The 27,312-nt window shown below is 36.8% G+C and overlaps 1 protein-coding gene across 1 annotated transcript in view; it reads right to left on the bottom strand.

Moving 5' to 3' along the window:
* The window catches only part of SGO2 (shugoshin 2), a 35,857-nt gene extending 10,926 nt beyond the window's left edge, over window positions 1-24,931 (bottom strand). Inside the window, exons 1-7 of the mRNA XM_081051616.1 lie at window positions 24,861-24,931; window positions 16,916-17,050; window positions 14,844-15,019; window positions 13,908-13,985; window positions 8,340-8,425; window positions 4,505-4,743; window positions 298-3,480 (exon numbers count right to left, since the gene is read on the bottom strand). Coding sequence (XP_080907742.1) covers window positions 298-3,480; window positions 4,505-4,743; window positions 8,340-8,425; window positions 13,908-13,985; window positions 14,844-15,019; window positions 16,916-17,048 — 3,895 coding nt within the window. The 5' untranslated portion in view covers window positions 17,049-17,050; window positions 24,861-24,931. The remainder of the gene's footprint in view (window positions 1-297; window positions 3,481-4,504; window positions 4,744-8,339; window positions 8,426-13,907; window positions 13,986-14,843; window positions 15,020-16,915; window positions 17,051-24,860) is intronic.
* Window positions 24,932-27,312: the final 2,381 nt, after the last annotated feature.

The following is a 27,312-nucleotide window of genomic DNA, read 5'->3' as shown; positions in this document are numbered from 1 at the left end:
AACACTCAATTTCCTTCAAACATATGAAAAAGGAAATTATCTGCCTAATGACATTAGACAACTTTATGATACAGGCCAATCTGTTCTTTAGGTTATAAATGTCCAAGACACTCTCATTGTTATCTTTCCAAAATATTAAATTTTCTTTAAATTCCTTCATACTGTTTCTGTAGATCAGGCTACACAGTTCAGTATTACTTTTAAAGTCCATGAAAGTATCAGTTATAACAGGAAATATTTTACTGGTTGTGAAAAAAATATGCTTTTAACATTTGATCACTTCGGGTATTGACCTACCTATTCCTGATTTTTGTGTTCTTCGGGTGCCATTAAATTTTATCTCTGTCATCTTCTCCTGAACATCATCACTTACTTGAAAGATTGGTGAGTTCTCCAGGGCAAAATTTTCTTTTATCATCAGATTTTTCCTAGAAGGAATACTCAAAGGTCTTGAACCCTCATGAACACAGTTGAGGGAAGAATCTTGTATGTTGGCTGAATAAATCTGAGATAAAGAGTTAACCATTTTTGTGTAAAAGTCTGGCTTAATTTTCTCATTTTCCAAATTTTTTTCCTCATCAGCTGGTTCAGATTTAACTGACAGTCCCTGACTGGTGTCAGATACTACCTCTATTACTTCGTGGCTCTCTGGAGAAGGCTCTATGAAGGTTTTCCTTTTCTTTGACTTGGATGTTTTGTTTCTTCTTTTGACCTGGCACTCTCCTTTTTTCACTTCCACACAGTGGATATCATCACTTTTTTTATTCAGAGTTGGAGTGCTTTCCTTTGGATTCTTATGTGTTTCTTCGATTTGGTTACCAGAATCAGCATCTGCTTCATTAGTAATATGCTTTAAACCTGATTCAGAGGAGAGAAAAGTCTGTGAAAAATCTGTTAACTGCAAAACAGGTTTGTTTTTATCTTTTGCCAAAAGGTTTTTTGCCTTGTCTGATGATTCTTTCCCATGCTTTTTAACTCGTTTATAAGGATTTGAAATTTGATCACAATTTTCCTTTTCATTACTACTGACTTCCATACAGTATCCATTGATAATACCTTGACATTCAAGTTTTTGTTTAGATTCATTTACTTTAAAATCAAGATCTTTTGTAGAACTTTCTTGGCTGTGCATATCTTTATCATTATCCCCATATACTTGGTACATTTCAGATATTATTTTTGTCTTCCGATTTACATTCTGCCTAAGCTTATTTACTTTTGAACCATTTTGCTGAGCAGGTGGCATATCAGTGACATGCTTTTTCAAATCCAACATATTCAGGGTCTCATAATCATATAAATTGCTAATATCTTTGGCGGAAAGATAAGCTGTTTGAAATTCATTTGTGACTTCTGGATTTTCAGAAACAGGTTCTTTATCCTTTTGGGTTACGGAAAAAAAGTCATTTACATCTTTGTCATTATTCCCATTTATTTGGTTCATTTCTGAAATTATTTCTGCCTTCTTATTTCCTTTATTCCTGAGCCTCTTATTTATTTTTGAACTATTTTGCTTTGAAGCTGGCATATCAGTAACATGTTTTTTCTCCCCCAAAATGTTCCGGGTCTCATAATCACAGAGGTTCCTATTACGTCTGGTGGAAAGATTAGTTATCTGAAATTCATTTGAGTCTTCTAGGTTTTCAGGAATGATTTTTTTATCCTTTTGGGTTAGAGAAAATAAGTTACTGTTTTCTGGGTTCTGCACACTTTGATCATCATTCCCATATGTTTGGTTGATTTCAGAAATTATTTCTGTCTTCCCACGTAACTTTTGCCTAAACTTACCTATTTTTGATTCATTTTGACAAGCACGTTGCATATCATGGACATGCGTTTGCACCCCCAAAACATTCTGAGTCTCATAATCATATAGGTTTCCACCGTCTTTGGTAGAAAGGCCAAGTACATGAAACTCACTTGGGTCTTCTAGGTTTTCAGGGATGAGTTCTTTCTCCTTCTGGGTTAGGAAGAAAGGGTTACCCTTTCCTGGAAAATGCACATTTCTTTCATTATATAAATGATTCACTTCAGAAGTTACTACTGTCTTCTGATTTACCTTCTGACTAAGATTATTAACTTTTGATTCATTTTGCCCAACAGGGAATATATTGGTGATCAGCTTTTTCAAATCCAACACATTCTGGGGCTCACAATCACACGGATTTCTATTATTGCTGGTGGAAAGAGCAGGTTTTTGAAACTCATTTGAAACTTCTAGGTTTCCAGAAATAATGTTTTTATCCTTTTGGGTTTGGAAGGAAAAGTTAGCTTTGTCTGGGCCATTCACATCTTTATCATTATCCTCATATATTTGGTTCATTTCAGCAATTATTTCTGTCCTCCGATTTATTTTCTGCCTAAGCTTATTTATTTTTGAATCATTTTGCTGAGCAGTTTGCATATCAGTGCCATGCTTTTTCAAATCCAACACATTTTGGGTCTCATAATCACTTAAATTTCTATTATGTTGGGTGGCAAGATCAGCTGTTTGAAATTCATTTGTGACTTCCAGGTTTTCAGAAATGGTTTCTTTGTCCTTTTGGCTTAGGAATAAGTTGCCTTTTTCTAACTTATGAATCACAAATGTCTGTCTAGAAGCTTTACTTTTATTATGAGCTAGAGAACTCTGAACCGTATCAAATTTAGTTTCCTGCTGGAATTGATCTGAACTTTGGGAGAAAGGGTATGTTTCCTCTTGCTCATTTGTTACATGCATTCCTTTCTTCTTACTATTCTCTGTACTTTGTTTTCCATCTTGGTCAAAGCCATTATGAAGGGTTCTTGTCTTCTGTATGTTCAACCGAGTCAGGTGTTCAGTGTTGAGGATAAAACTTGGATCTTGTGAATTCACTTTGCCATTCAGGCCAACAGATCTCTTTTCTGGTTCATTTCGACTCTTTTCCTCAACATTCATATCTGAACTATTTTTAAATTGTCTCTTTGATAGTTCTCTCTTTTTTTCAGAGCTTGAGTCTTTCACTTTTCTGAAAGTTTTGAGTCCACAGTCATTTGGTTTTTTATTACTTTTATTTTTAGTGCCTGTTGAAACTGTAACAATTTTGCTCACTTCACTAGCAGTTAAATCCATGTCAGCATCATACACAGTTTTCTGCAGTTGAAAGTTGTCATCACTGCCCTGAACTTGATTCGTGCACTCTGCAGTAGGTTCACTTGCAGACTCAGATGAGTCAGGAAGGCACGGTATGTTTCTTGGCATTTTAATATTCATTTCATTTGTATGAGCATTTATCTCATTATTCCAATTTAATTCTGGACTTGAAATCCATTGTTGATGTACGTCTGTAATACAGGGATTGTCTGCAGAAGGATTACTTGATTCTGGTAATGACACATGTCTTTTCCTTGCAGTTATGTTACTAAAAAAAGGTTTCTCCTTTCTGTGGTTGATAGGCTGGGCATTTTTCATCTCACTCATTTGGGAACTCTTGGAACTTTGGTCTGAGTGGGAATGGCTTTCTATAAAATAAAGGGAAACAAAATTCAGAAATAAGTAATGACAAGGAATTTATTATTTTAAATGAGTTAGATTAGAAATCAAGCTGTTTCACAGAGAGGATTTCTAACAATGTGTTCTGTCCAGACACTTATATTTTGAAGAATCTATGCTAATAAAATATAAAGTAGAAATGATCAGAGTATTCATAAGTCACATTTCACATTTGTATCTATGGAGAATTCACTCTGGCACGGTCCCAATAGTAGAGCCATTAACATATATTTCTAAAGTGGGAGGGGGCTAGTGAACCCAAATTACAGTGCTACTCTGTGATAAGGATTGCTATCAAAACGCTATTAGCGGACAGCTAAAGTTTCTATAAATTGTATGCACACATAAATTTCTAGAAAGGAAAAACAATTCTAAGCTCTGAATTCAATATAGTTATAGTTCCATATCCCAATTGGGAAATCTGTGACAAATACATAAGCCAGACTACACTGCAGGATTAGTTTGAACTACCATGTAAATAAAACGTGTCATCATTTTCTCCTGGTCAACCATTATACAGACTCAAGTTTTTGCTTTACCACTAATTGGTTATGATCTTGAAAAAGTCACTACACCTACCTAGGCCCCCAATTTGCTTATCTATGAATGGGAGAAGATAAAACTAGTGTATTAATATATATATATATATATATATATATATATATATATATATATATATATATATATATATATATGGTATCTTTCAATTCATAAGCTAAGATACCAAGAAAAGCCTTGAGGCTGGCTCATTTCTAAATACTGCTCCCAGAGTAGTATTATAGTATCAGGCCACTGTGGACCTGACATTTGGCAGCACATTTACTTTTAAATTAAAATTTTCACCAGCAGTTTAAAGTGCTATAAATTAGCAAATCTGTAACACAAGAGATCTAACTTATTAACTGTTTATACATCATGGCCCTCAAGAAGAAAATGTGATGAGCGTAGCTATTTAATACTAACACTAAAAATGAATTTTAAAAAAAATCTCACCTTTGGGAAGTATATTAACAGAAGAAATATGCTCTGAATCATCTAAACCACATACATTCTGATTATTTTCTTTAAGATAGGATGATTCCAAATTACGCTGAGTGGATAAAGGTTGTCTTGTTGATACTGAAGAGGGGACATCAAGTGATGTCTTTGATGCAATGTTGTCATCACATTGCATTTTGTCTTTATCATCATCATCATCATCATCATCATCATCATTTGAAGTTAATGGAACCCTAAAGGCAAGTGGGAATGAATGAAAAATTTTGCATTTTACAAAAGTTATTTAGAAAATTACATGGATAGTTCTTTTCACGTTGCAATGATTTAAGATCCAATCACAAATCCCCTCTGTGTTCAATGAAGACAATTATACTAGTTTCTAATAGTACAGAACTTGGAGTAAAACAAGAATGTTTATCCCTATAGCCCCAGGGGCCCCAAAAAGAGATAACAGGTTGGGCTATTAGGATAATAATAATGAAATGAATAAAGTTGAAACATACTTATAAATGCTCATATATAATATTTACAGCTTTGCTATAATTAATTCTATGGAATACCTAAAACTCTTCCTCTGGATTCAGACAAGTACAATTGTATGTAAAGTTATGTGTGAAATGAAGTCTCCTGTTTCCAAAAGGCATCCATGTAAACTAAAGCCACATTCCTAGAGTAGTTAAATCTATGGGGGGGAGGGGTGGCGGAAACAAAAACCCACAGAAAATAGTCAAAAATCTGTGGGGGGAAAAGACAGAAACCTGTAGAAGTAATCTGATAAACTGACTTTCCTGAATTTAAAAAAATGAAGAGTAGTATCAAATAAAGTAGGAGGTGGCCAGCAAATGAACCCAAATAGTGGTATTTTATAGTTTTGGTCTATTACAAATAGTGCTGCTATGTGCTCGTAGGTGCCTTTTGAAATGTATGTACACATTTCTGTTGGGTACATACCTAAGAGCAGAATTATTGGGTTTATATATAGTGTTTGGCTTTAGGAGCAAGTTAGGGCATTCTCATTGTGTTCCCATTATTTAATATGTTTGCTCTTGGGTTTTTATAGATTTTCCATATCAGATTAAAGAAGTTCCCTTATACTCCTAGTTTGCTGAGAGTTTTTTCATAAAATACTGTTGAATTTTGTCAAATATTTTTTCTGTTACTATTGAGAAGATACTACTTTTCTCTTTTGTTACCATTAATGTAACAAATTGTTAAATCCCAGTCAAAATTCCAGAAGCGAATGTATATGTGTATACACGTGTGTGTTTGTAAATTGACAAGTTGATTCTAAAATTCACATGGAAATGCAAAGGGCCAACAAGAGCCAAGATAACATTCAAGAACAAAAACATAAATAACTGAAATGGAGATTCACACTATCAAATATCAAGACTTAGGACGGTGAGTTCAGAAACAGACTCACACACATACAGTCACCTGGTTTATGATACAGATGACACTGCAGTGAGGTAGGGAAAAAATGGTCTTTTCTAAATAGATGATACAAATAGCATTTCAATATATAAGTGAAGTCACTTGTGTCAACAGGATTTCCACATAAAAAAAAAAAAAATTATGGCCCTTCCCTCACATTATACCCCAAATTCTAGGTAGATTGAAGATCTAAATGTGAAAGGGAAAATAATAAAGCTTTTAAAAGAAAACATAGGCGAACACCTCATGACCTTTCAATTAGTAAAGATTTTCTTAAAAGGACACAGAAAGTAGTAACCATAAAGGGAATGGGAGATTAACACATATAGCTATATAGATATATAAATTGGATTTTAAAAAGAACTTCTTCTGTTGATCTAAGGACACCATAAAGAGAGTGATGAGGCAAACCACAGAATAAAACACATTTGTAATGCACAAAGAATTTATATATAATATATTTAAAAACTGCAAAAAAATGATAGACAAACAAATAGAAAAATAAACATATAAACAGATGCTTAAATTAATTAATTATCAGGAAAATTAAAATTAAAACCTCGATGTAACACCAGTACACGTCTGCCAATGTGGCTGAAATGAAAAAGACAATAACAAGTGTTGAGGTAAAGAACAACAGGAATTCTCATATATAGGAATGTAAATTGGTACAACCCCTTTAGAAAACTGTTTGGCAGTTTCTCCTAAAGCCATATACTATATGTAAATCGAGTAATTCTACCCCTAGGTACATACCCAATAGAAATGTGTACATATATTTCAACAGGCATATACATAGCAGCACTATTTATGATAGAGTAAAACTAGAAGAAAAAGTAAATGTTTATCATCAGAAGAATGGACAAATTATGATACAATAGTTCAATACTATGCAGCAGGAATACTATACAACAATGAGAATAATTGATCTACAATTACATACTACAATACAGATGAATCTCACAAACACAATGCTGAGTAAAAGAAAACAGAGACAAAAATCGTACATACTGTATGATTTCATTACATGAAGTTCAAAACTAAGCAAAATTAATTAATGTATGATGTTAGAAGTCAGGATAATATTTATCCTTGAGTGGGTGCTGAGTGGTCACAAAAAAAGGGTACAGGAAGCATCTGAAGTACTGGCATAATTGTTTCTGGGTCTGGCTATTGGCCATACAACAGGGTTCACCTGTGAAAATTCACAGTGCTCTAAAGATTTTTGCCCTTTTCTAACATTTGTATTATACTTCAAAACAAAGTCTACTTTAAAAAATACAGTGAAACTTTATAGAGGACCAGTTGACACTTGATTCGTATGTTTATATGAAACAATGCATTTATAATGACAGCCGAGATATTCATGAAAAAGAACTAAGTAAAAGAACTACATGACAACAAAATGTTCTATTTTAACACTACTGCAATAAAAATGTACTGGTACAATGTGGTGCTAGTACAGTATAATAGGCAAAATAATGCAACAAACTAGAAAGAATAGAAAGTGACATAGTAGGTATAAGAATTTTTTGCTATGGTATAAATAGCATTTCAATATATAAGTGAATTTACTTGTGTACATAAATAAAAGCAATAAACCTGTAAGTTATATAACAAAGAGAACATTGTCTAAAAGAGACAAGAGGATTTAGGTCAACGCTATTAATTCATTGAGTCATTTTTCCTCACTGGACAGCAGACTGTCTTTAAAATAACAAGTTTGAAATACTCATAGGGTGATTACTATGACTTATAATCAAATCAATTAAGAAATGGAAATTTTAGTCAGGGGAATAACAATGAAATTAATTGCAAAGATTGGGGCAGTATGCAAGATAATAAAGGTAGAAACAATTATCAGATTTACCTAGCAGAAAACATGAGGCCAGGGGTGACCTGGAGGAAAAGAAAGAAAAGAACTAAAGAGCAGCAGGACACTACAGATGAAGTTGGTTCCTGAATGAGGGTAAGTTTCCTGGGAGCCCTAGAGGTACAACCTATAACAAGATACTACACACCATCTCAGTCCTACCATAGTAGGCAATTATTGGTTGATGAAATCCAAATACTGTATCACACACACAAACAATTATTGTGTTATATAAAAATCTAAGTACTCTGAACCAGTGTAATTCAAACCCATGTAACTAAAGGTCCATCTGTTCCTCTTTCTTCTCTAGAGTCTATGGGAAAGCTGAAAATTATTTCAAAATATAAAAATGAATTTTATTATATCTTCAATTCCTCTTACTGATACAATGTCAAAAAGTGTTTCATTATTTATTTTTAAATGTTTTTCTGTTTCAAGGAAGTGGACCAAATAAAAACTTTCCAAGTCCCACTTAGGTAGAAGTGTTCAAGTTAACATTTAACCAACTTTTGAAGCAATTACCTTGCAAATGGAAGATGCATAGACTTGCACTGTTTACTAACCCGTTTCTTCTTGCTAGCTGGCAGTAGGAAGGGACTCTGATGGAACTATTTTTGAAAAGAATAAAGAAAATGAACAGAATTTCTAATCTCATTAAATCATGTTTGTTATTAAAGCACCAAATTATACAAGGTTACCAATAGTAATTGAATGATTCTTGCATTTGTCTTTAATAGTTCAAGAATGTGATGATAAGATTAAACACAGTTCATCCTTAACCATGCCATCCAAAGATAATCATCACTAGTATTTTGGTATAACGTCCCAAACTTTCTTCTATGCATATGAATAAATACACATGTGTATCCCACACAGGTACAATATCTCTACATATGCAGTGTTTTCGATCCATGGTTGGACAGCAGCCATCTTAACTGACATGTGGATTGACTATGTGGACGTAGGCACCCCTAACCCGTGCATTCCACACTGTTCGAAGGTCAGCTGTATGTGCAATGTGCTCATGTCTACATATGTACTATGTGATATATTATTTGATTTTATAATATGTTTTTAAACGGTGTTTTAAAATTCAAAGTCTGGGTGATTTTAAAATAGTTTTTAAATTTTGCTTATCCATATTTGCTAAATTTTCTCACATGCTTTCTGAACATGTGTTTTAATTATTTAATAAAGACCATAAAATCAGGCAACCGTGTTTTCCTATCACAATGCTAACATGCAATAGAAACAAGGGTAAATTGACAAGTTAATATTAAAACTCATATAGAAATGCAAAGGACATAGAATAGCTAAAACCACTTTGAAAAAGAAGATCAAAGTTGGCAGTCTACAGTAACTGAGACAATATAGTATTAGCACAAAAACAAATAAATCAAGGAAGTAGAACAGAGTCCAGAAATAGACCCACATATATTTGGTAAATTAATTATTGACAACGGTGCAAAAGCCAAATGGGGAGCCTAGGCTTCCACACTCATCAGGCTATAATAAGGCAACTCTTCTCCAAACCAGGGGTACAGTCAGAAAAGGTGGAGGGGGGAGCTGGGACAGCGGTGGTCATGAGTGCCACAGCAATATCAGTGAAGGACACAAAGGGACTCTGGAGTTCCCTCCTCACTTGGTCATAACTCCCTCTCCTCTGGGGTGGTGACAGAAGGTGTCTAGTAGAAAGCCAGGATTTTCACTACTCTTTAATGGTAATAACCACCCCCTTCAATTTCCCCTCAATCCTGGTGTCAATGGAGGCCATAAAAGTCATGAGGCACACGGTGGTGTCAGCCTGACTTCCCAGCCCCATCCATCAGTTCGGAGAAACACCCCCCCCCCACCAGGGTGTCAAGAAAGACTGAGTGGGGGAACCAAAACTTTGACCCCCACTTGGCAGTAAGTGGCATTTCCTTTTACGACAGGCACAGTGTCAGAGGGAAGCTGCTAACACAGGTTTAAACAAGATTTGGAGTCTCATAATATAATACCTAAAATGTTCAAGATATAATAAAAAATAACTCATTGCACCAAGAATTAGAAAAACTAAATTTGAATGTAAAACAAAAATCAACAGACACTAACACCAAGATGACATATATATTGGGATTATGTAACAAGCATTTTAAAGCAACTATCATAAAAGTGCTTCAATAAGCAATTACAAATTGCTACAAAGAAACAAAGTTTCAGCAAATAAATAGATGATATAAAGGAAAACAAAATGGAAATTTAAAACTGAAAAATATAATAAATAAAATAAATTAAAAACTCAACAGCAAAAGAGAGAAGACAGAGGGGGGAAATAATCTGTGAACCTAAAGAGACAGCAATAGAAAGTATCCAATCTGAGCAAGAGAGATGAGATTGAAAACAAGTTAACAGAGGATCAGGGATATGTGGGAGTATAACGAAAGATACAACAGTCAGGTCATCGGAGTCCCAGAAGGAGAGAAGAAAGAGGGCAGGGCCAAAAAAGTTTTGGAGAAATAATGGCTGAAAATGACCCAAATGTGGCAAAAGAAATCAATCTGCATATTCAAACTGAGTGAACCCCAAAAAGGATAAATTCCAAGAAATCAATGCCAAAACAGCAATAGTAGTCAAACTTCTCAAAACTAAAGACAAAGACAAAAATCTTAAGAGTACTATGAGAGAAATAACCTTACCTACAGTTATAAATGAAATAAGCATATAAATGAAATAAGCATGTAAGTTATAAATGAAATAAATGAAATAAGCATCTGACTCAAAGTTAGAAAGGTAAAAACAAAATTAACTACAGAAAAGCAGAAGAAAGTACTACTAAAGATAAAAACAAAAATTCATAATTTTGAAACACCAAAGTAGTAGAACTCCAAATTAAATCCAAAAGATGGCTCTTTTAAAAGAAAAGAAAAAAGAAAAACCACAACCACCTAACCTAGTGGGGATGGGGGAGGAGAACAGGGAAAAGCCCAAATACACAAAATTAATCAACTGGGGAAGCACTACACAAAATTTAAAAAATAACATATAGCAACTCTACAAATCTACTTGAAAACATGGATGAATACATAATTTTCTAGAGAATAAATCTGACCACAAAAGAGAGAAAGAAATGTTTCTAATTATTTAAGTTTTTTTAAATTAACAAAGAACAACCACTTCCACCAAGAAAGACCTAGGTCCAGGTTATACAGAAGAATTCTATGAAACTTTTAAAGAAAAAAATAATTCTAATACTAATAATTCTAATACTCATTTTTTTTCAGAGTCATTTTTTCAGAGCATAGGAAAAAGAAGACATCCAAATTCTTTTTATGAGTTTAGTGTATGTAACATTTTTATCAATGCCTAAAGACTGTACAAAAGAAAACTTCAAAGAAACCTCACTTCTGACTGACAATAAAAAATTCCTAAACAAAATACTGGCAAAAAAGAATTGAGCAGCACATTAAAAGAAAAATAAATTATTTCTGAAATTTATTCCAGAATTGCAAAATCAGGAAAGCTACTACTAAATAAGTCATCATATTAATACACCTGAAAAAAAAAGACCATGCGATCATTACCATAGGTGCTAAAAATCAGTTTTGCAAGAAAGGTAAGGAGGAAAATGAGATAGGAGCTGGTGGGGGCTATAAGTAAAGTGCAAGGTTTTATTTTCTTCTCTTTTCTTTTTTAAGATGGGAGATAACATTTCTGCATCTCGAGCCAACAGTAAAAGACAACTCAAGTGTCCAACAGGAGCCCAGTTTAGTAGATGAGAAGTCCATTCTAAGCAGCACAAAAAGAATGAGAAAGCATTCCCTTTAATCATATGGAGAGATCTCAGGATATATCATATTAAAAAAAACAAAGTATAGAATGCTATCTTTTGTATAAGAAAGAAAATTAAGAAAATATTTATACTCGTATGTTTTATTTTAATATAAAGAAACAAATGAAAGCAGTTACCTGGGTAGAAGGTGTGGGGAAAGAGAGGAGAATGGAGAACAAAGTAGCCAGAGGCAGAACAGCAGCACATGTGAGATGTCATTCTATACTTTTTTATATTGTTCTGATATTAGAACCACTCTGCATTACCCACCGTCCTTCCCCCAAAACAGAAAGAAATTTCAAAAACCGATACGCAAAAGTTTAGTCTGTTAATAAAAAGTCCAAAAAAATGAACACTAAAGTTATATGCTGACCCTTCCTCCTTCAACTTCTGCATCTATTTATCGTAGTTTTTACTTTTCCTAAATCCAGATGCTGATCTCAGCCCTCTTCAAGTTCTCCAAAGAGAGCCATACAAAAAACATCTGAGTACAATGTTGACTCTACTAAAGAATTTTTAAAGAGCCAATGAAGGGACAGAGCTTTACATCACATAACTCACAACAGACAGTTGAGCAATGCTTTTAGGGCTATCTGTTCTCCCAAGTTCCTTGAGGGATGGATGGTGTGACTCCTCACCCTTCTACATCTTGCCAATTAGCTTCTTTCTCTTATTCTCCAAGTCAATTCTAGTACTGACTTTACACTGCTATATCTGATTCTAGTCTTAGTAATTGATTCAGGGCAATTCAATTCAGCCCTGCAAGCTGTTCAGCAAAACAAAGCCCCCTCCCAAACTCCCCCTACCCACCCACACAGTGAAAAGCATCTCTTTTCCTTAGATGGTGCTAAATGTATAAGGCACACCTCTGCTCACTGCTTGTCCTAGGTATCAAACTTGTAATGTTAGCAATGACACCTTTTGGAAACATTATTCCACAGGAACTTTTACACAAATCCTTTCTTTATCCAAGTGTGGATTAAGCTAGGCAATGAAATACCTACTCGTTGGCTAGCTTTTATAAACATTCTGATAAGGAGCTAACCACTGACTACATAGGTTGACAGAGTTCATATCTTCCTACTACAAAGACTATGCATTTAAGAGACTTACAAATGACTTTTTAAAGTTTCTAAAGGGAGTGATATGCAGAAATTTAGAAAATACATACACAATAAAAAGTAATGCTAGCTAATCGTTATTGCACTTACCTTATTGTCAGGACACATGCTGGCCACATGAACCACTTACACTAACCCTTTGTAGATACACTACCATTATCCACACCATGCAGATGAGGATACTGAAGGTCAAAGAATTTGAGGTCAGGGTCACAGAACCAGAAAGCAGCAGAGCTGGGATCTAACTATGGGCAATCACATTGAAAAAGCTACCCTCTAAAGCATTAAACTGCCCCTAGATTCAATCAAGAAATTTATCTACAATTGGGACTTTACTAATCATTTTTAGTTTATGTATCATATATATTTTACCTTCTTATTAGTTATTCCTTCAACAATTAGTTTTCCTATTTAGATAACTGAGTTAATTTCATTAATATTTGGTCCTTCTTGCTTCCTGATTTTTCTATTGATTTTATTATCCTTATGCTAGATTATAAAAGCTCTTTAAATATTAATATTAATGCTTTATATGCCATATGTTTAATTTTCCCAGTCTGCAATTTACCTTTCATCTTTATGATTTTTAGTCTTCTAAAAAAATTATTTTTTAAAATCCATCACTAGCTTCCTTTATGTTTTCTATCTTTGTTTCTACGTATAGAGAGGCCTCTCCTACATAATGTGAATTCATTTGTAATTTCTTCTGATTTTACATGATTTCATTTTTTTACATGTAAATCCATCTAAAGTTTATTTTAGAGAATGGTATAAAGTAGCATCTGCCTCAATGTTTTTCCTCAAATAGATTTTTAATTTTGTCCATCTTTTTTTAATGATACAAATTCTTCCCTAATTTGAAATACTACCTTTCTACTTATGTCTTTTACACTTTTTAGTCTGTTTAGGGGCCATTGTGTTCTACTGAGCTGTATAATCCTGTGTTACTCTTAATCAAAACCTAACTTTTATATAAAAATTTCAATAACCAATTATACCAAATTATTATGTGCTATTGTCCCTTTAAAATTAACATTATCATCATTACTTTGCAGAAAGTTTATGGTATAAATCTCTAACCTTGATGCTACTTAACTAATCTCCAGTATTCTCAGTAATACTAAAAAATTACACTACTTACACACAAATTCTACTTACCTCAGAAAGAGTGCTCATTTCAATTGCAGTTATCAAGTTATTGTTCGTGAGTGCTTCTATTTCTATAAGCTTTTTATTCTGTATGTTAAAAAAAAATGAAAGACCCTTTTTAATCAAGTAAGATTTGGACTTTATATCATACATTAATGAATACCATCAGTTGAGAGACTTAGAAAATTACATGGGGCCAAAAACTAGATCACATTAAGCTAAATAAAATGGCGCTACACTGTATAGTTCAAATACACACACACACACACACACACACACACACACACACACACACACATTTTGAATGCTTTTGAACTATTACTCATAAATTTTCCTACTGAGGAAAATTTTGTATCTTCTTATAATAACATTAATAATACATTACATGGCAAGTTAACATAGTTTGTCAGCTATAGGAATTTAACCCTCAAGTGCACTCAGTCATTTTTCCATTTTTAAATTAATTTTTACTCATTTTAGAATTAGATCTATAGTTGCAGCATAGCAAATCATGGGGTCTTACTGCCCTGTCTATGGACAGGGTTGGAAATTGGAAGGAAAAGCAACTACTACAATCTTTAATCTGTTTGTCCAATGAAATGCTGGGATTAAAGGAGAATACAAATAGTCTGGGAACTCCCTTCCTTTCAATTCACTGGAAGAATTACATCCACCTTGTTAAAATGTATTAATGCACCAAGCTTTGCTTATGATAATCAATCAAATGTTGATCAAAATATTATACTAGTTAGCAGAGCCATAAGTACACATTTACAATGGAGACTTAAGACACCTGTTTTATTAGTTTGCCCATTAACATAGCACACTCTTTCAATATTTTTTTGCAATAATTGGAGATTTGAAAAACATTTTTAGAGCTTCTATAATAATATAGTTAAGATTTTAATTATAATTTAGAATTCAAGCACAATATAGTTTCCATACCAAATTATTTAGCTTTAGGCGAAGAAATGTGTTCTCGAAATTCAGTTTCTCCACTTCTTTTTGCAATAACATCTTTTCAGTTGTAATTCTTCGAGAATTCTCTTTCTCTCTACTAAGAGCCTGAGCTAATGCCCTGTTGTTGTGCTTTAAAGATATTTTGAAAATAGAAGAATTGTCTGTAAAAAAATTTTAATAGTTAATATTGAGCATATACCATAATAAATTTTCATATTCCTTAATGAAACCACTTTAGACAAAATGTATTTCACTTTGTAAGTTTTAACTGCAGGTTGGAAAAGAAGAGAATGACAATACAGATGCAGTTTTGAAAAAAATGCACTTATAGTTTGGAACTGAAGAAATAAAAGCTAGGTAAAAGATGATGAACAAAAGACATGTGAGAAATGCAGAATGTTTGTGAATACAGTTAGGAATAATACTAGATAACAATTCTAGATAATTAGATCAGTCACAAAAATTAAAATCTTAATACCTGCTGCCCTATCTTCCTTTCTATCTCCGACTAGGAGGTGAAATGGAGAAGCTGATCCTGCATTTCTAACTGGAGATGTCCCATAGGAATTAGGGTAGACCATCTGTGAAAAATTGAAAGCCTGATTCTGTGGTTTCAGAACTGAACCAATTAGTTAGTGCTCCCAAAGACCAGTTTTCAAAATCTTGAGTGAAAGGGAGCATGCTTACTATGACATTGGCTAGACCATCTGAATGAACCCTGTGGAATATTCTACCTCCACCCCAAATATCCTGCCTCTCATATGTAGGCATCTATTACAATCTAAACCTGACCCCTTCTCTTTATAAGCACTATGCAAACATAATTTAAATCAGAAATGCTTTTCTGTTAGCAAAGAAACTTAATTGTGAAGTCCTTGGTAAACCTCACCTTAAATATAGTATGTTCCTTTCGTACACTTATGGCATACTTGTAGTTTCATAATTTTGATTTACATGCCACTATTCAAAAACATATCCCAAAGAATAAAGTATAAGTACATACAATATTTATAAAAGTAATAATATTTTAAAAATACTCAGGCAAAGTCTGGGCATCTAAAAAACAGGGTCCAAAAGAGTATTTTATCTTTGGTACAGAGAAAGACGTTTCAGACAGCCTCCTTTGACATAGCAAATGGAAATAGAGTAGAACCAGTTTAGGACTTCCAGAAGGTAAAGGATTATAATGTTTTCCCGTTGCACTCCTCAAACTCAGTATATTCCTTCATAACAGTGAGTGTGCAATGTTCCCACCACAGAGAACAGGACAAAGCCACAATAGGAGGTGGGCTACTACATCACATGGCTATAGGGACCTGGGTAGGGGCAACGTTGTGATTAAAGATACTCAGAAGGTTTGGTTATTCACAAGGCACAGTTACCCTTCCCAGGGGTTATATCAGAAAACCTGCCCTGCTCCAGCTAAGATGGGCATGAAACACTGAGATATTTTTTAAAGTAATGAAAATTTATCTTGGAGAGCTTTCTCTCTCTCTCTCTCTCTCTCTCTCTCTCTCTCTCTCTCTCTCTCTCTCTCTCTCTCTCTCTCGCGCGCGCGCGCGCGCTCTCTCTCTCACACCCTTCCAACATCTTAGATCCAGAATCCATGAAACCTCATCCCTAAAATACTCAGTATGCTCAGTGTCCTCATGATACACTCTGGCTATATAAAATCAGCCCCTGTCTGGGCCAACCACCTCTAGATTGCCCATCATCAAACTGCTACAACATGCCAGAACAATCACTTTTTCAAGCTCTTTTCTAGGAATGTCACATTGGCATGTTTCTTGCAGTATAGGGGGTAGCTGCCTTAGGCTACCCCAGCCTCACTGCGGAAAATTCAGCTGTCACCACTGAGTGTAAATCATCATAACCATTCAACTAACAGGATTTGAAGGAGGTAGGAAGGACTGAAAGGGAAAAAAGTATCAGTTAACAAAAATAGTCATTTTAGTCATTTTCTAGACTTGATAAAATAAAATACAAAATACTCTATTAATTCTCCAGAGACAAATAAAAATGTGAGTATACTTTAAAACTAATGACAATGCACTTACTTATTATTTTTGTTTTGATTTTTGAAGCAAGAGAAACATTCAACTTAGCAGTCCTTGAAATTCTTTTGTCCTTCACATGTCTCTTAACTCCTGAGGTAAAAAGTGAGCCAGTTTCTGTCACTGGGTACTCCATCACTGAAGAAAAAAAAAATGAAGGAAGGAAGGAATGAAAAAAAAAAAAAGGAAGAAAGGGAGGGAGGAAGGGAGGGAGAGAGAAAGAAATAGTATTGATTAATAAAAGAAAAAAGGGTAATTGATAAATTTATTCTAAAAAAGTAACAATCATAACTTAAATGATATAATTTGTACATAAGTATTTACAAAACCCTTTGTATAAAATCTGAAAGTATGAATGTAATCAAAAGTGGTTTAAAGTAGAATCCAAAACAGTAAATGACTGTTTTTTTCATTTAAACCTATGCTCTTATATCTGTGTGCCAGGAGCTAGGCTAGGCTGGAGACAGGAAACGATATGGTTGTATAGGAATGCATAATTACAGATACATAACCCAATTTGGGCATAGGCACTGTTTTAATACAATGTAAGAAGCATAATCTTAGATATGCACAGAAGAGCTACACTTAATCTTACTGGGGCGGGGTGGGGGTGGTGTTAGAGGAATAGGCAGGAAATCTTAAATTTATCTATTTGTCTGTTAGAATTATGGTCTATTAGACCTGAAAGTATAATAGTAGAAACAAGAAGATAATCACATTCTAATAGGACAAGAATAATGAATATAATACACAAAGCTCAGAAAGTGATTAACTCTACCTGGGCTAGGGAAAAGGATCAGAAAAGATTTTACTTGGTACAGGTGATATTGAGCCATGTACTTGGACAAGACCAACCTCCCAAGCCCCTCCCTTCACCAAGCCTCCTTGCCTCCATCTGCAGAGAGCTGAAGAAACTCCATTACCAGCACCTGCGTAACCCCCCAATTCTCAGTCCCTCCACCACTACGTACCTCAAGTCCACAGGCCTAATCTCACTATGCTCTTTATGTCAATCACCACAAGAACCCCCAGGCTCCAGGGTCACCCTCATCTCCCTCACCCTAATCCTCCTCCAGCTCTGTACATCCCTCATTTGGTCCTGCGGGTAGGCTGAAAAATGCTTCTCCCCCCACCCCCCCCCAGCAAAGATATCAGGTCTTAACCATGTCATTTGAAACAATGCGGAAAAGGGTCTTTACAGATGTGATTAAGGATCTTATGATGGAGAGATTATCCTGGATTATGTAGGTAGGCCCCCAAATGCCATCAGTAGCATCCTTACAAGAGAGAGGCAGACATTGGAGTGATGTGGCGGGAAGCCAAAGATTGCTGGCAGCCACCAGAAGCTGAAAGAGGCAAAGAATGGATCCTCCTCAGGAACTTCCAGAGGGAATACAGCCCTGCAGACACCTTGCTATCAGCTCGGCGATACTGACTTTGGACTTCTGGCCTCCAGAACTGTGAGAAACTACATTTCTCTTGTTTGAAACCACCCATTTTGTGGTCATTTGTTACAGCAGCTACAGGAAATGAATCAAGTCTCCATATCTCACTCTTGCCCAACTCATGAAGTCCTTTGGAATTTACCATCCACCATCATCCAGACCTCTAGCCTCAATCTCTTTCCTTAACATTCCTTTCATCTGCTTGAGCCAGCAGCCTCTCCTAGGGGGAGTGGATTCTCCTGCATTCCTGTCAGGCACTGGCCTTTGTGTCCCCATGGCTTCCTCAAGGATGCACTGCATTCATGCTTGCAGACTATTATATTCACCGTCCAGCTTGAATATAATGTCATCAGACTCTAATATCTCTTAGCCCTCAGTGCTATTGCCAACTGCCAGCCTCTTAGTTAGCTGATAATTCCATGTCCTGGCTCCCCGTTACTCTGAGAACAGTGAAGCACCCCGTAGAGGGCTCTCCCATTACAATTACCTACCCATTATCCTCCGCATCTGTGCATGTGTCTTCTCTCACATTATCATGGGTAAACTATCCTTCTCAGGCCAAGCGTTCCTTACTTAGAGGTCCATGCACTGGATCTCATGCCTTCCTGCCTCCTCAAAAGCGTAACTCCAACAATTCTTCCCTCTACTGGATCATTCTCAGTAGTTTCCTTCTCCACTGGATCATTCTCATCAACATACAGACATACTGCTGCTTCCTTCACCTTAAGTAACCCCTCTTGTTCCCGCTGCATTCTCAGAGTACTACTCCATTTTTCTGCAGCCCTTTATAGCAAAACTCCTTGAAAGAATTGTTCTATACTCACAGTTGCCAATTCTCTCATAAACCTACTTCACTCAGGCTTTCACTCCAATTACTCCATCAAAACTGCTTTTGCCAAAGTTTCTAAGGTCCTGCACACTGCTAAATCTAACAATGGTCAATTCTCAGTTCCCACCTAACTTGATCTATCAACAGCATTTGATGTGGTTAATTTCTCCTTCTTTCTCAAAAACTATCTTTCCTTGGCTTGCAGAACACCAGCCTCCTGGCTTTTTCTCTCCCTCCCTAACTGGCTGATCCTTCTGTTTCCTTTACAGATTCTTCCAGCCTATAATAGGTTATCTCCTTGGATCGCCTGTGTGTCTACACTCATTCCTTTGGTGATTTCATAGTCATGGCTGAAATACCACCTAGCCAAGAACTCAAAAATGTATGTCCTCGGTTTAACTCTTTCCTGGACTTCCCTGGATTCATATACACATAGTCGTCTACTCACAGTTCCACTTGCATAATGAAAACAGGCGTATCAAACTTTCATTGCCCAAACCTGCTTCACTCATAGAACTGTCTCCATTTCAGTCAATAGCAACTCCATTCTTCCAGTTGCTCTGGCCAAAATTCTCACTCCCACTTTACCTTCACAACACACTTAGTCTGACCACTTCTCAGTACGTCCACTGCTACCAACGTAGCCCAAGGCACAGACATGTCTCACCTGAATTACTCCCATAGCCTCTTATCCCCCTACTTCCACGCCTGCCCTCATTCAAGTGTTTTTATTGGTCTATACAACCGAAAGCTCTCCAATGGTTCCCATGATCTCTCAGAGTAGAAGCCAAACTCCTTACAATGGTCTAGCAGTCCTTCCACCATCTCCTCTTCCCATTTCTCTGATTTGAACTCCTCTGCCTCCCACGTAGCCCACTGCCTTCAGGACACATTGGGCACCAAGATCTCACCACTCCTGGCATCCATCAGGCATTCTTCAGCCTCAGGACCTTGGTTGGTTATTCTCTCTACAGAGAAAGCTCTTCCTCCAGATGCACAAATGGCTCATTCACTCTTCTCCTTCAAGTCTTTGTTCAAATGTCACCTTCGCAGTGAGGCCATTCACAACTGCAGCTCCTTCCCCTCACATGTCCCATAGCTCTTACCCTTCTCTACTTTTTCCACAGCATTTAAATCACTATCTAATACACTATAGAATTTACTTATTGTATGTCTTCCCCAACTAGAATTTACTCTGTAAGCTCAAAGATTTTTTTCTGTTCTATTCACTGATATATTGCCCAACTCACAGAACAGTGCGTGGCAAAAATAATATGAACATAGTAAATACTTGTTGAATGAGTAAATAAGTCTTAAAACCGGAGACCTTTGTCAGGTATCAAGATTAACAAGGGTGTACCAGAAAAAAAGAAATGGCATGCGTAAATGCATGAAAACAGAACATTTAAGAAAATACAAGTCATCTCTTGCTGCTGGAATGTTACTACCCTATTTCTGTTTCCCTTTACAGCAAAACTCCTTTAAAGAGTTGTCCATACTTGCTGTCCCCAATTCATCCCCTCCCATTCTTTTTTTATTACTTATTATTAACTAATTTATTTTTCAATTATGGTAGACATTCAATGTTATTTTATATTAGTTTCAGGTGTACAGCATAATGCTTAGACATTTATATAATGTATGAAGTGATTCCCCCCTATAAGTTTAGTACCCATCTGGCATTATACATACTTATTAAAATATTATTGACTACGCTATAATATTATTCCCTGTGCTGTACTTTTACATTCCCGTGACTATTTTGTAATTGCCAATTTGTGCTTCTTAATTGCTTTATTTAACTGTTTCACCAGGCCCCCAACTCCTGGTGATATAGAGAACAAACACAGATATAGAGAACAAACTGAGGTTATCAGACGGTTATCTGAACAAACTGATGGTTAACTAATAACCATCAGTTTGTTCTCTACAGCTATGAGACTGTTTCTATTTTTGCTTCTTTGTTTATTTTGTTCTTTAGATTTCACATATACATGAGATCACATTCCACATATGTATATATGTGTATATATATATATATATTCCACATATGTATATATATATATATATTCCACATATACAGGAGATCATTTGTCTCTCTCTGACTTAGCATAATACTCTGTATGTAGGTCCATCCATATTGTCACAAATGGTTAAGATTTCATCAATAAAAAGGAAAAGACATTCTAATGAATGGGAGAAGATAGTCACCAATGATACATCTGATAAGGTGCTAATATCCAAAATTTATAAAGAACTCATACAACTAGACACCAAAAAAAAAAAAATCCATTAAAAAATGGGCAGAGGACCTGAATAGACAGACATTTCTCCAAAGAGGACATACAGATGGCCAGTAGTTATGAAAAGATGCTCAATGTCACTAATCATCAGAAAAATGCAAATTAAAACCACAATGAGACATCACCTCTCACCTGTCAGAATAGTTGTCATCAACAAATCAAAAAACAAGTGTTGGCGAGGATGTGGAGAAAAGGGAGCCCTCAGGCACTGCTGGTGGGACTGCAGATTGGTGCAGCCACTATGGAAAACATATGGAGGTTCCTCAAAACATTAAAACTAGAACTACCTTATGACCCAGCAATTCCACTTCTGGGTATTTAAACAGACAAATCCAAAACATTAATTTGAAAAGATATATGCATCCCTATGGTCACTGCAGCGTTATTTACAATAGCCAAGATGTGGAAGCAACCTCAGAGCCCATCAACAGATGACTGGATAAGGAAGATGCGGTGCATATATACAACAGAAAATATTCCGATTACTCAGCCACAAAATGAAACCCTCCCTTTTTCTCCTGATCCATCTATTCCAATTGAGTTTTTGCTCCCATCACTACTGTATGCAAACTGTTAACATCACTAGATTGCTGTTGCTAACTCAAACACACAAATCAAGGTCCGTTTCTCATATTACTTGCTCTATGAGCAGTATTTAATATCTGATCGTTCTCTTTGAAATACTTTCTTTAGCTGGCTCCCAAAACACCACATTCTCCTTCCTGGGTGTTCTCCTTCCTCATGAACCACTTCTTCTAAGTCCCTTCTGCTGATTATTCTTCAGCTCTCTAACCTCTTGCTATTGGAGTGCCCCAGATTTCAGTCCTGGGATCTCATCTATTTTCTATTTACATATACTGCTTTGGGGTTATCATCCAGTGTCCTGCCTTTTAAATCGAAATGCTGATGACTTGCAAATTCATATCCCCCATCAACTCCAGACTTATTCATACAATTGCCTATTCCTCACGTCCAAATTGGATTTCTAATATGAACCTCAAATTTAACATGACCTAATAACCTCCACGCCCACTCCTTCCACCCAAATCAGTTTCACTGTGTCCTCTCCCTCTCTCTTAATGGCAACTCCAACCTAGCTGGTCAGGTCAGAATCCTCTTCTTTCCCATTCCTCATGTACTCTATCATAAATCATGGTGGTCTGACTTTCACAACATAGCCATGTGGGCCCCTTACCACTATTTCTACAGCTACCACTCTGATCCACGTTGCCATTCTCTCTCTTATACATCATTGCTACTACTAAATAAGTGGTGTCCCTGCTTCTACCTCCATCCCTATTTATTCTCAACCCAGGAACTGAAAAGATCCATTTAAAACTTAAGTAAATTCATGTCACTCCTCTGTTAAAAACACTCCAGTGGCTTTCCATCTTGCTTAAGACTGAAGTCATAATCCTATAAGTACTACACAATTCGACACTTCCCTTCCCCAGTTCTCCATCAGTACCTCTCTGACCTCTTCACTGCTCTTCCTTGCTCACTAAGCTCCAGCCACACTGGCCACCTTGGCAGGCTCCCATTAGCAGAACCTTTGCATTCCTTTTTCCTTCATATCAATTGCTCCTTCAAACAATCACACGGTTTGCTCACTCCCTTCAAGTCTTTGCTCAAAAGTCACTCTCTTAGTGAGCTTTCCCAGACCAAACTATTTCAAATTGCACACCTGACCCCCTTTCCTCTATTGACTTAATGTCTAACACAAAGTTACATAATTTTCTTATTTATTGTCTGTCTTCTACTACTAAAATGTAAGTTCCATGAGGGCATGTATTTTTTATCAGATTTGTTTGTTTCTGTACCCTCAGTGCCTAGAAAACGCACATGGCAGCTACTGCATAAACATTTTTTTGAGAAATTACAATGAATAAACAGAATACATTTTAAATAGCAAAAACTGCCCAATATTAGAACGAGGCTTCTTGGAAAGTGTTAAGCAGATGTTAAGAAACATCAAGCAAATAATGGCAAGATGGTTTTAGAAGAAATTTCTGAATGAGGAAGAAACTGAACCAGGAACCTTCCAACACTCGATGCTCGATGCTTCTTCTAAAAGTTTTGCCTAAAAGAAACTTCAAGTAATAATGAAGATGATCATCCTCTATTCCACAGGTAGTAAAACATAGGCACACACAGAAACTGCATGCAAAGTGTCGCGTCTCACACACCTGAAAGGGATCCTACGGTAACACAGAAATCTTGTCCATTTCTAAAGAAAATCCAGTCAGGAAGATCAAATCTCACTTAATTGGGAAACCACAGTTGAACAGCCCTCCCAAATAAGTCAATTCTTAGTTCCCTACCTTAATAAATGGCACTACCGATCAATCCCCAAGCACCCACCCAAATGCTCATGCCAGAAATCAGAGCCTTCCTTCACATTGCCCTGTCACCCTCCACTGTAACAACCTGACCACTTACCACTTTAGGAGCCAAAGCCAGGACCCTGGACTACCATTCCAGGGTGATTTACTATACAGAAATTGAGGTATTATAGTGGTAGGAGTGTGTTGGAGTCCCAGTTCCAACATTTCATAGCTATGTGATCTCTAAGTCTCAATTTCCAGATGTAGAAAATTATAGAAAATAAGGGCATCCCAATTATAGGAGATAAATGAGCCAACGTGTATACAGTGCCTAGCATTGGATCTGGCACATAGCCAGCACTCATCGTTATTACCCTGCACCTCTTTTCTGGCCAGCATCTCAGCTATCTCTAAATCAGAAATACTCAGTTCCACCTCCAATTTTTCCTGAATTGGATCCCTTCTCTAGAAAACTCATCGTCCCTATTCCCTACGGAAATCCTGCCTATACATGGAGACACAGTCCGAGCTCCCAGTGCTTCCCAGTCGGCCACCACCTCTGCGCCTTCCGCCAGCCTCCCTCCTACAGAAGCGCTCCAAAGGAGAGAAGGCTCCTTCGAGAACTGGGGGAGGCAGTCACTAACGTGCAGTCAGCACATACGCGTCTTTATCGAGCGTCTACAACCGGATAGATACTGTTCTAAAATACGGAGTTAGAGCAGTCACAAAACACAGACATCCCTTCTTCAAGGAGCTGACCTTTCAACTGGCAGCTCGCTCCCCTCAACCAGCCAGATGTTCAAAACCCCAGAAACAAGACGTAGTGACTTAGATCCAAAGCAGGCACTCTCCCAACGAGCCCCCGGGAAAGGGTGCTGGGGCCCCGGTTCCGGACTCCTGAAGGCGGAGGATGGGCTTGACCGCGGATCGCTGGGGGTTCGGCTGACCCAAGACTCAGGAGGACAGAGCCGGGAGGGTCGGCCCGGGAAAGACGGATCCCACCAGACAGGGGGAGGCCACGCCAAACGTCAGACGTCACTGACTTACCGCTGTCTTGAGCGTGGAGAGACCACCACCCAGCTCCGGAGCTCGGCGCCCGCAGCCAAAGCTCAGGTTTAAACTCCGCAGCCGTTGGCGTTTGCCACATTAGCCAATCAGGTCCCGAGAAGGCGGGGCACAAGAACGCTGTGACCAGGAAGTGGGAGGGGGAAGGGGCGGGGCCAGGCGAAGGACGGGAGGGGCCACGGCCAGGAGAACCCAACTGACCCAGCCGGCGGGGAGAGGGGCACTCTGCGGCTTGAGCGTGGGTTGCTGCGCTGCCGCCTGATGAAAAAGGAAAGGATCCTTTGACAAAACTATCTCTTATCACCCAGATGTCTAAAAGGTCTGACAGCCACCTGAAGTTTGTTGGAAAGTGTTTGTTGTGTATGACACTATTGTGAGACTGCCAGCACACATTCTTACCTTTTCTTCTGCGTCTTTGCCCTATGATGACTGCACCGTTATTTAGTTTTCACTTGGAAAACGAGGCAATGAAATTTCGTTGGAAATCCTGGATCTCATCAATATTTAGGTCTTGAGCTAATGGTCTGTTTTAGCTACATGTACAAGAATAGTATTTTCCAGTATACACAAAATACGTAAAAATATATATTATTATGCACTTTATGTTCCAAGAGAATTAGCTTAGTTTGCTTTCACCAGTGACTTTCATAATCTATACAAATAACTTGGAAAAACGATATGCAGAGAATAAAATGTCCTTTTTGTATGCCATTAGACTGAAAATGAAAACAGGCTGTAAAATCTAGGGTTTAATAATTGATTATACAATGATATAGTCAACTCCATACTCTTGTCAATATTTTGTTCATTTAGGGACATTCAAGGCTCACACCTTTTCATTTTACTTTAGAGAATCCAGAGAAATGAAGCAAAACATGACTTTGAGTTAGACCTTTTAGTCTAATATATTTCAAAATCAGTCGCCAAAGAGATCTGGCTACATGAATCTTGTGTAAGTTAAAACGTATTTATTTTGGTCCAGCTGCTAAAGTTACAGCATATAGTACAGTACAAACTTCAATAATAGTGGTTTAGAATGTAATATACTGGTTATAGAAATTTCTGGTTATCTAGGGGTTAACTAGCACTATATCTTGTTTACCCAACCCGACACATTAAATGCTCAATATTTGTTATATGTTGTTTTTAAATGAACCATGTCATGGCTCTGCCATTGAGTGGTTATTTAATTTTCTCCAAGTCACTTAATCTTTCTGAGTTTTTGTTTCCTCATTTGTAAAATGGAGGTTAATAACAACATCCAATATATTTTTATGATGCTTCCCAATCAACAGACCCTTTTCAAATACATTAATATTGCTTTCCTCTTGACTAATTCAAAAGCAAAACAAATAGAAAGAGGGAGACTGGGCAGTCAGAGGTAGGAGAGATGTTAAAAATTTTATCAAGATGTGAATGCCAACATCTCTTTTCTAAAAAGTGCTGATTATCTTAGAGAAGTTGAGAGAATTTAATGAACCAAGTGCTTTTAAATTCTAAAAGCTCTTGAAAATGTAAATTCTTATCATACACAACCATAAACTTAAATAGTATAATTAATTGGGCTGAATTTAACCCGATCTCAGATTGTTTTTGGGTCTTTTGCATTTTGGTATAATGGATAGAGGCAGTTGGCCTGGGCCAGGAGTGTGAAGCTGCAGTTAATTGTACCTTGAATACACATTAGATGTATGTTCTTTGTTGCAAGCTCCTTATCTACAAAGTAAACCAATTAAATTAAATGAGCTCACAGTTCTGTTGTGATACTCTCCTGCACAAGGCACTGGTTTTGCTTCTCTCCCTTCATCTTCCTTTATTCTTATTCTCATTGGTTGTCTGATTTCCTCTTTCTAAAGGTAGATTCCAGTCAATTAAAATTTGATTATCCTAACCCACACTCCCCACACTAATAAAGGGGTAGAAGGAAAGGGAAAACAACACAACACAATTCTTCTTTAACATCTCAGCATTACTAAAACAAAAATCACCCAAGAAAAATCATCCCTGAATGCCCAGTAGAAGACATACCGCAAATCAATAAACTAATAAAAGAAAGTAAAAATAGTGTACTTACATCTTATTAAACCACCTGATCTGTCTGGCAGATTGAATCGCACCAAGAAAAACTAACCCAGGCTGACAGAAGCAGGAAAGGACAATGGGTGGTTTAATGCAGTTCCGGAGATGTGGGCTTCAAAATGGGCAGGAACAGGGGGCTTTGGCAGCAGACAAGGACCCAGCCACTGTTCAGCCTTGGAGAATGCCACTGATCTTACACAATCAGCAGTTGCCCTACATACATGCTGCTGCTGGGATCATCACTGCGGCTGTCTCTGGAAAAAGTGGCATGACTGTGCTGCAGTTCCCCCATCCCTGCTACTGGGCATCACTAGTTCCTTTTGCTAGACCTGGATCATAAGCTGCAAGCCTTTGC

Source organism: Rhinolophus hipposideros (assembly GCF_964194185.1).
Source record: "Rhinolophus hipposideros genome assembly, chromosome: 6".
NCBI lineage: Eukaryota > Metazoa > Chordata > Mammalia > Chiroptera > Rhinolophidae > Rhinolophus > Rhinolophus hipposideros.
The sequence above is the reverse complement of the archived record's forward strand: the minus strand, read 5'-3'. Positions and strand labels throughout refer to the sequence as shown.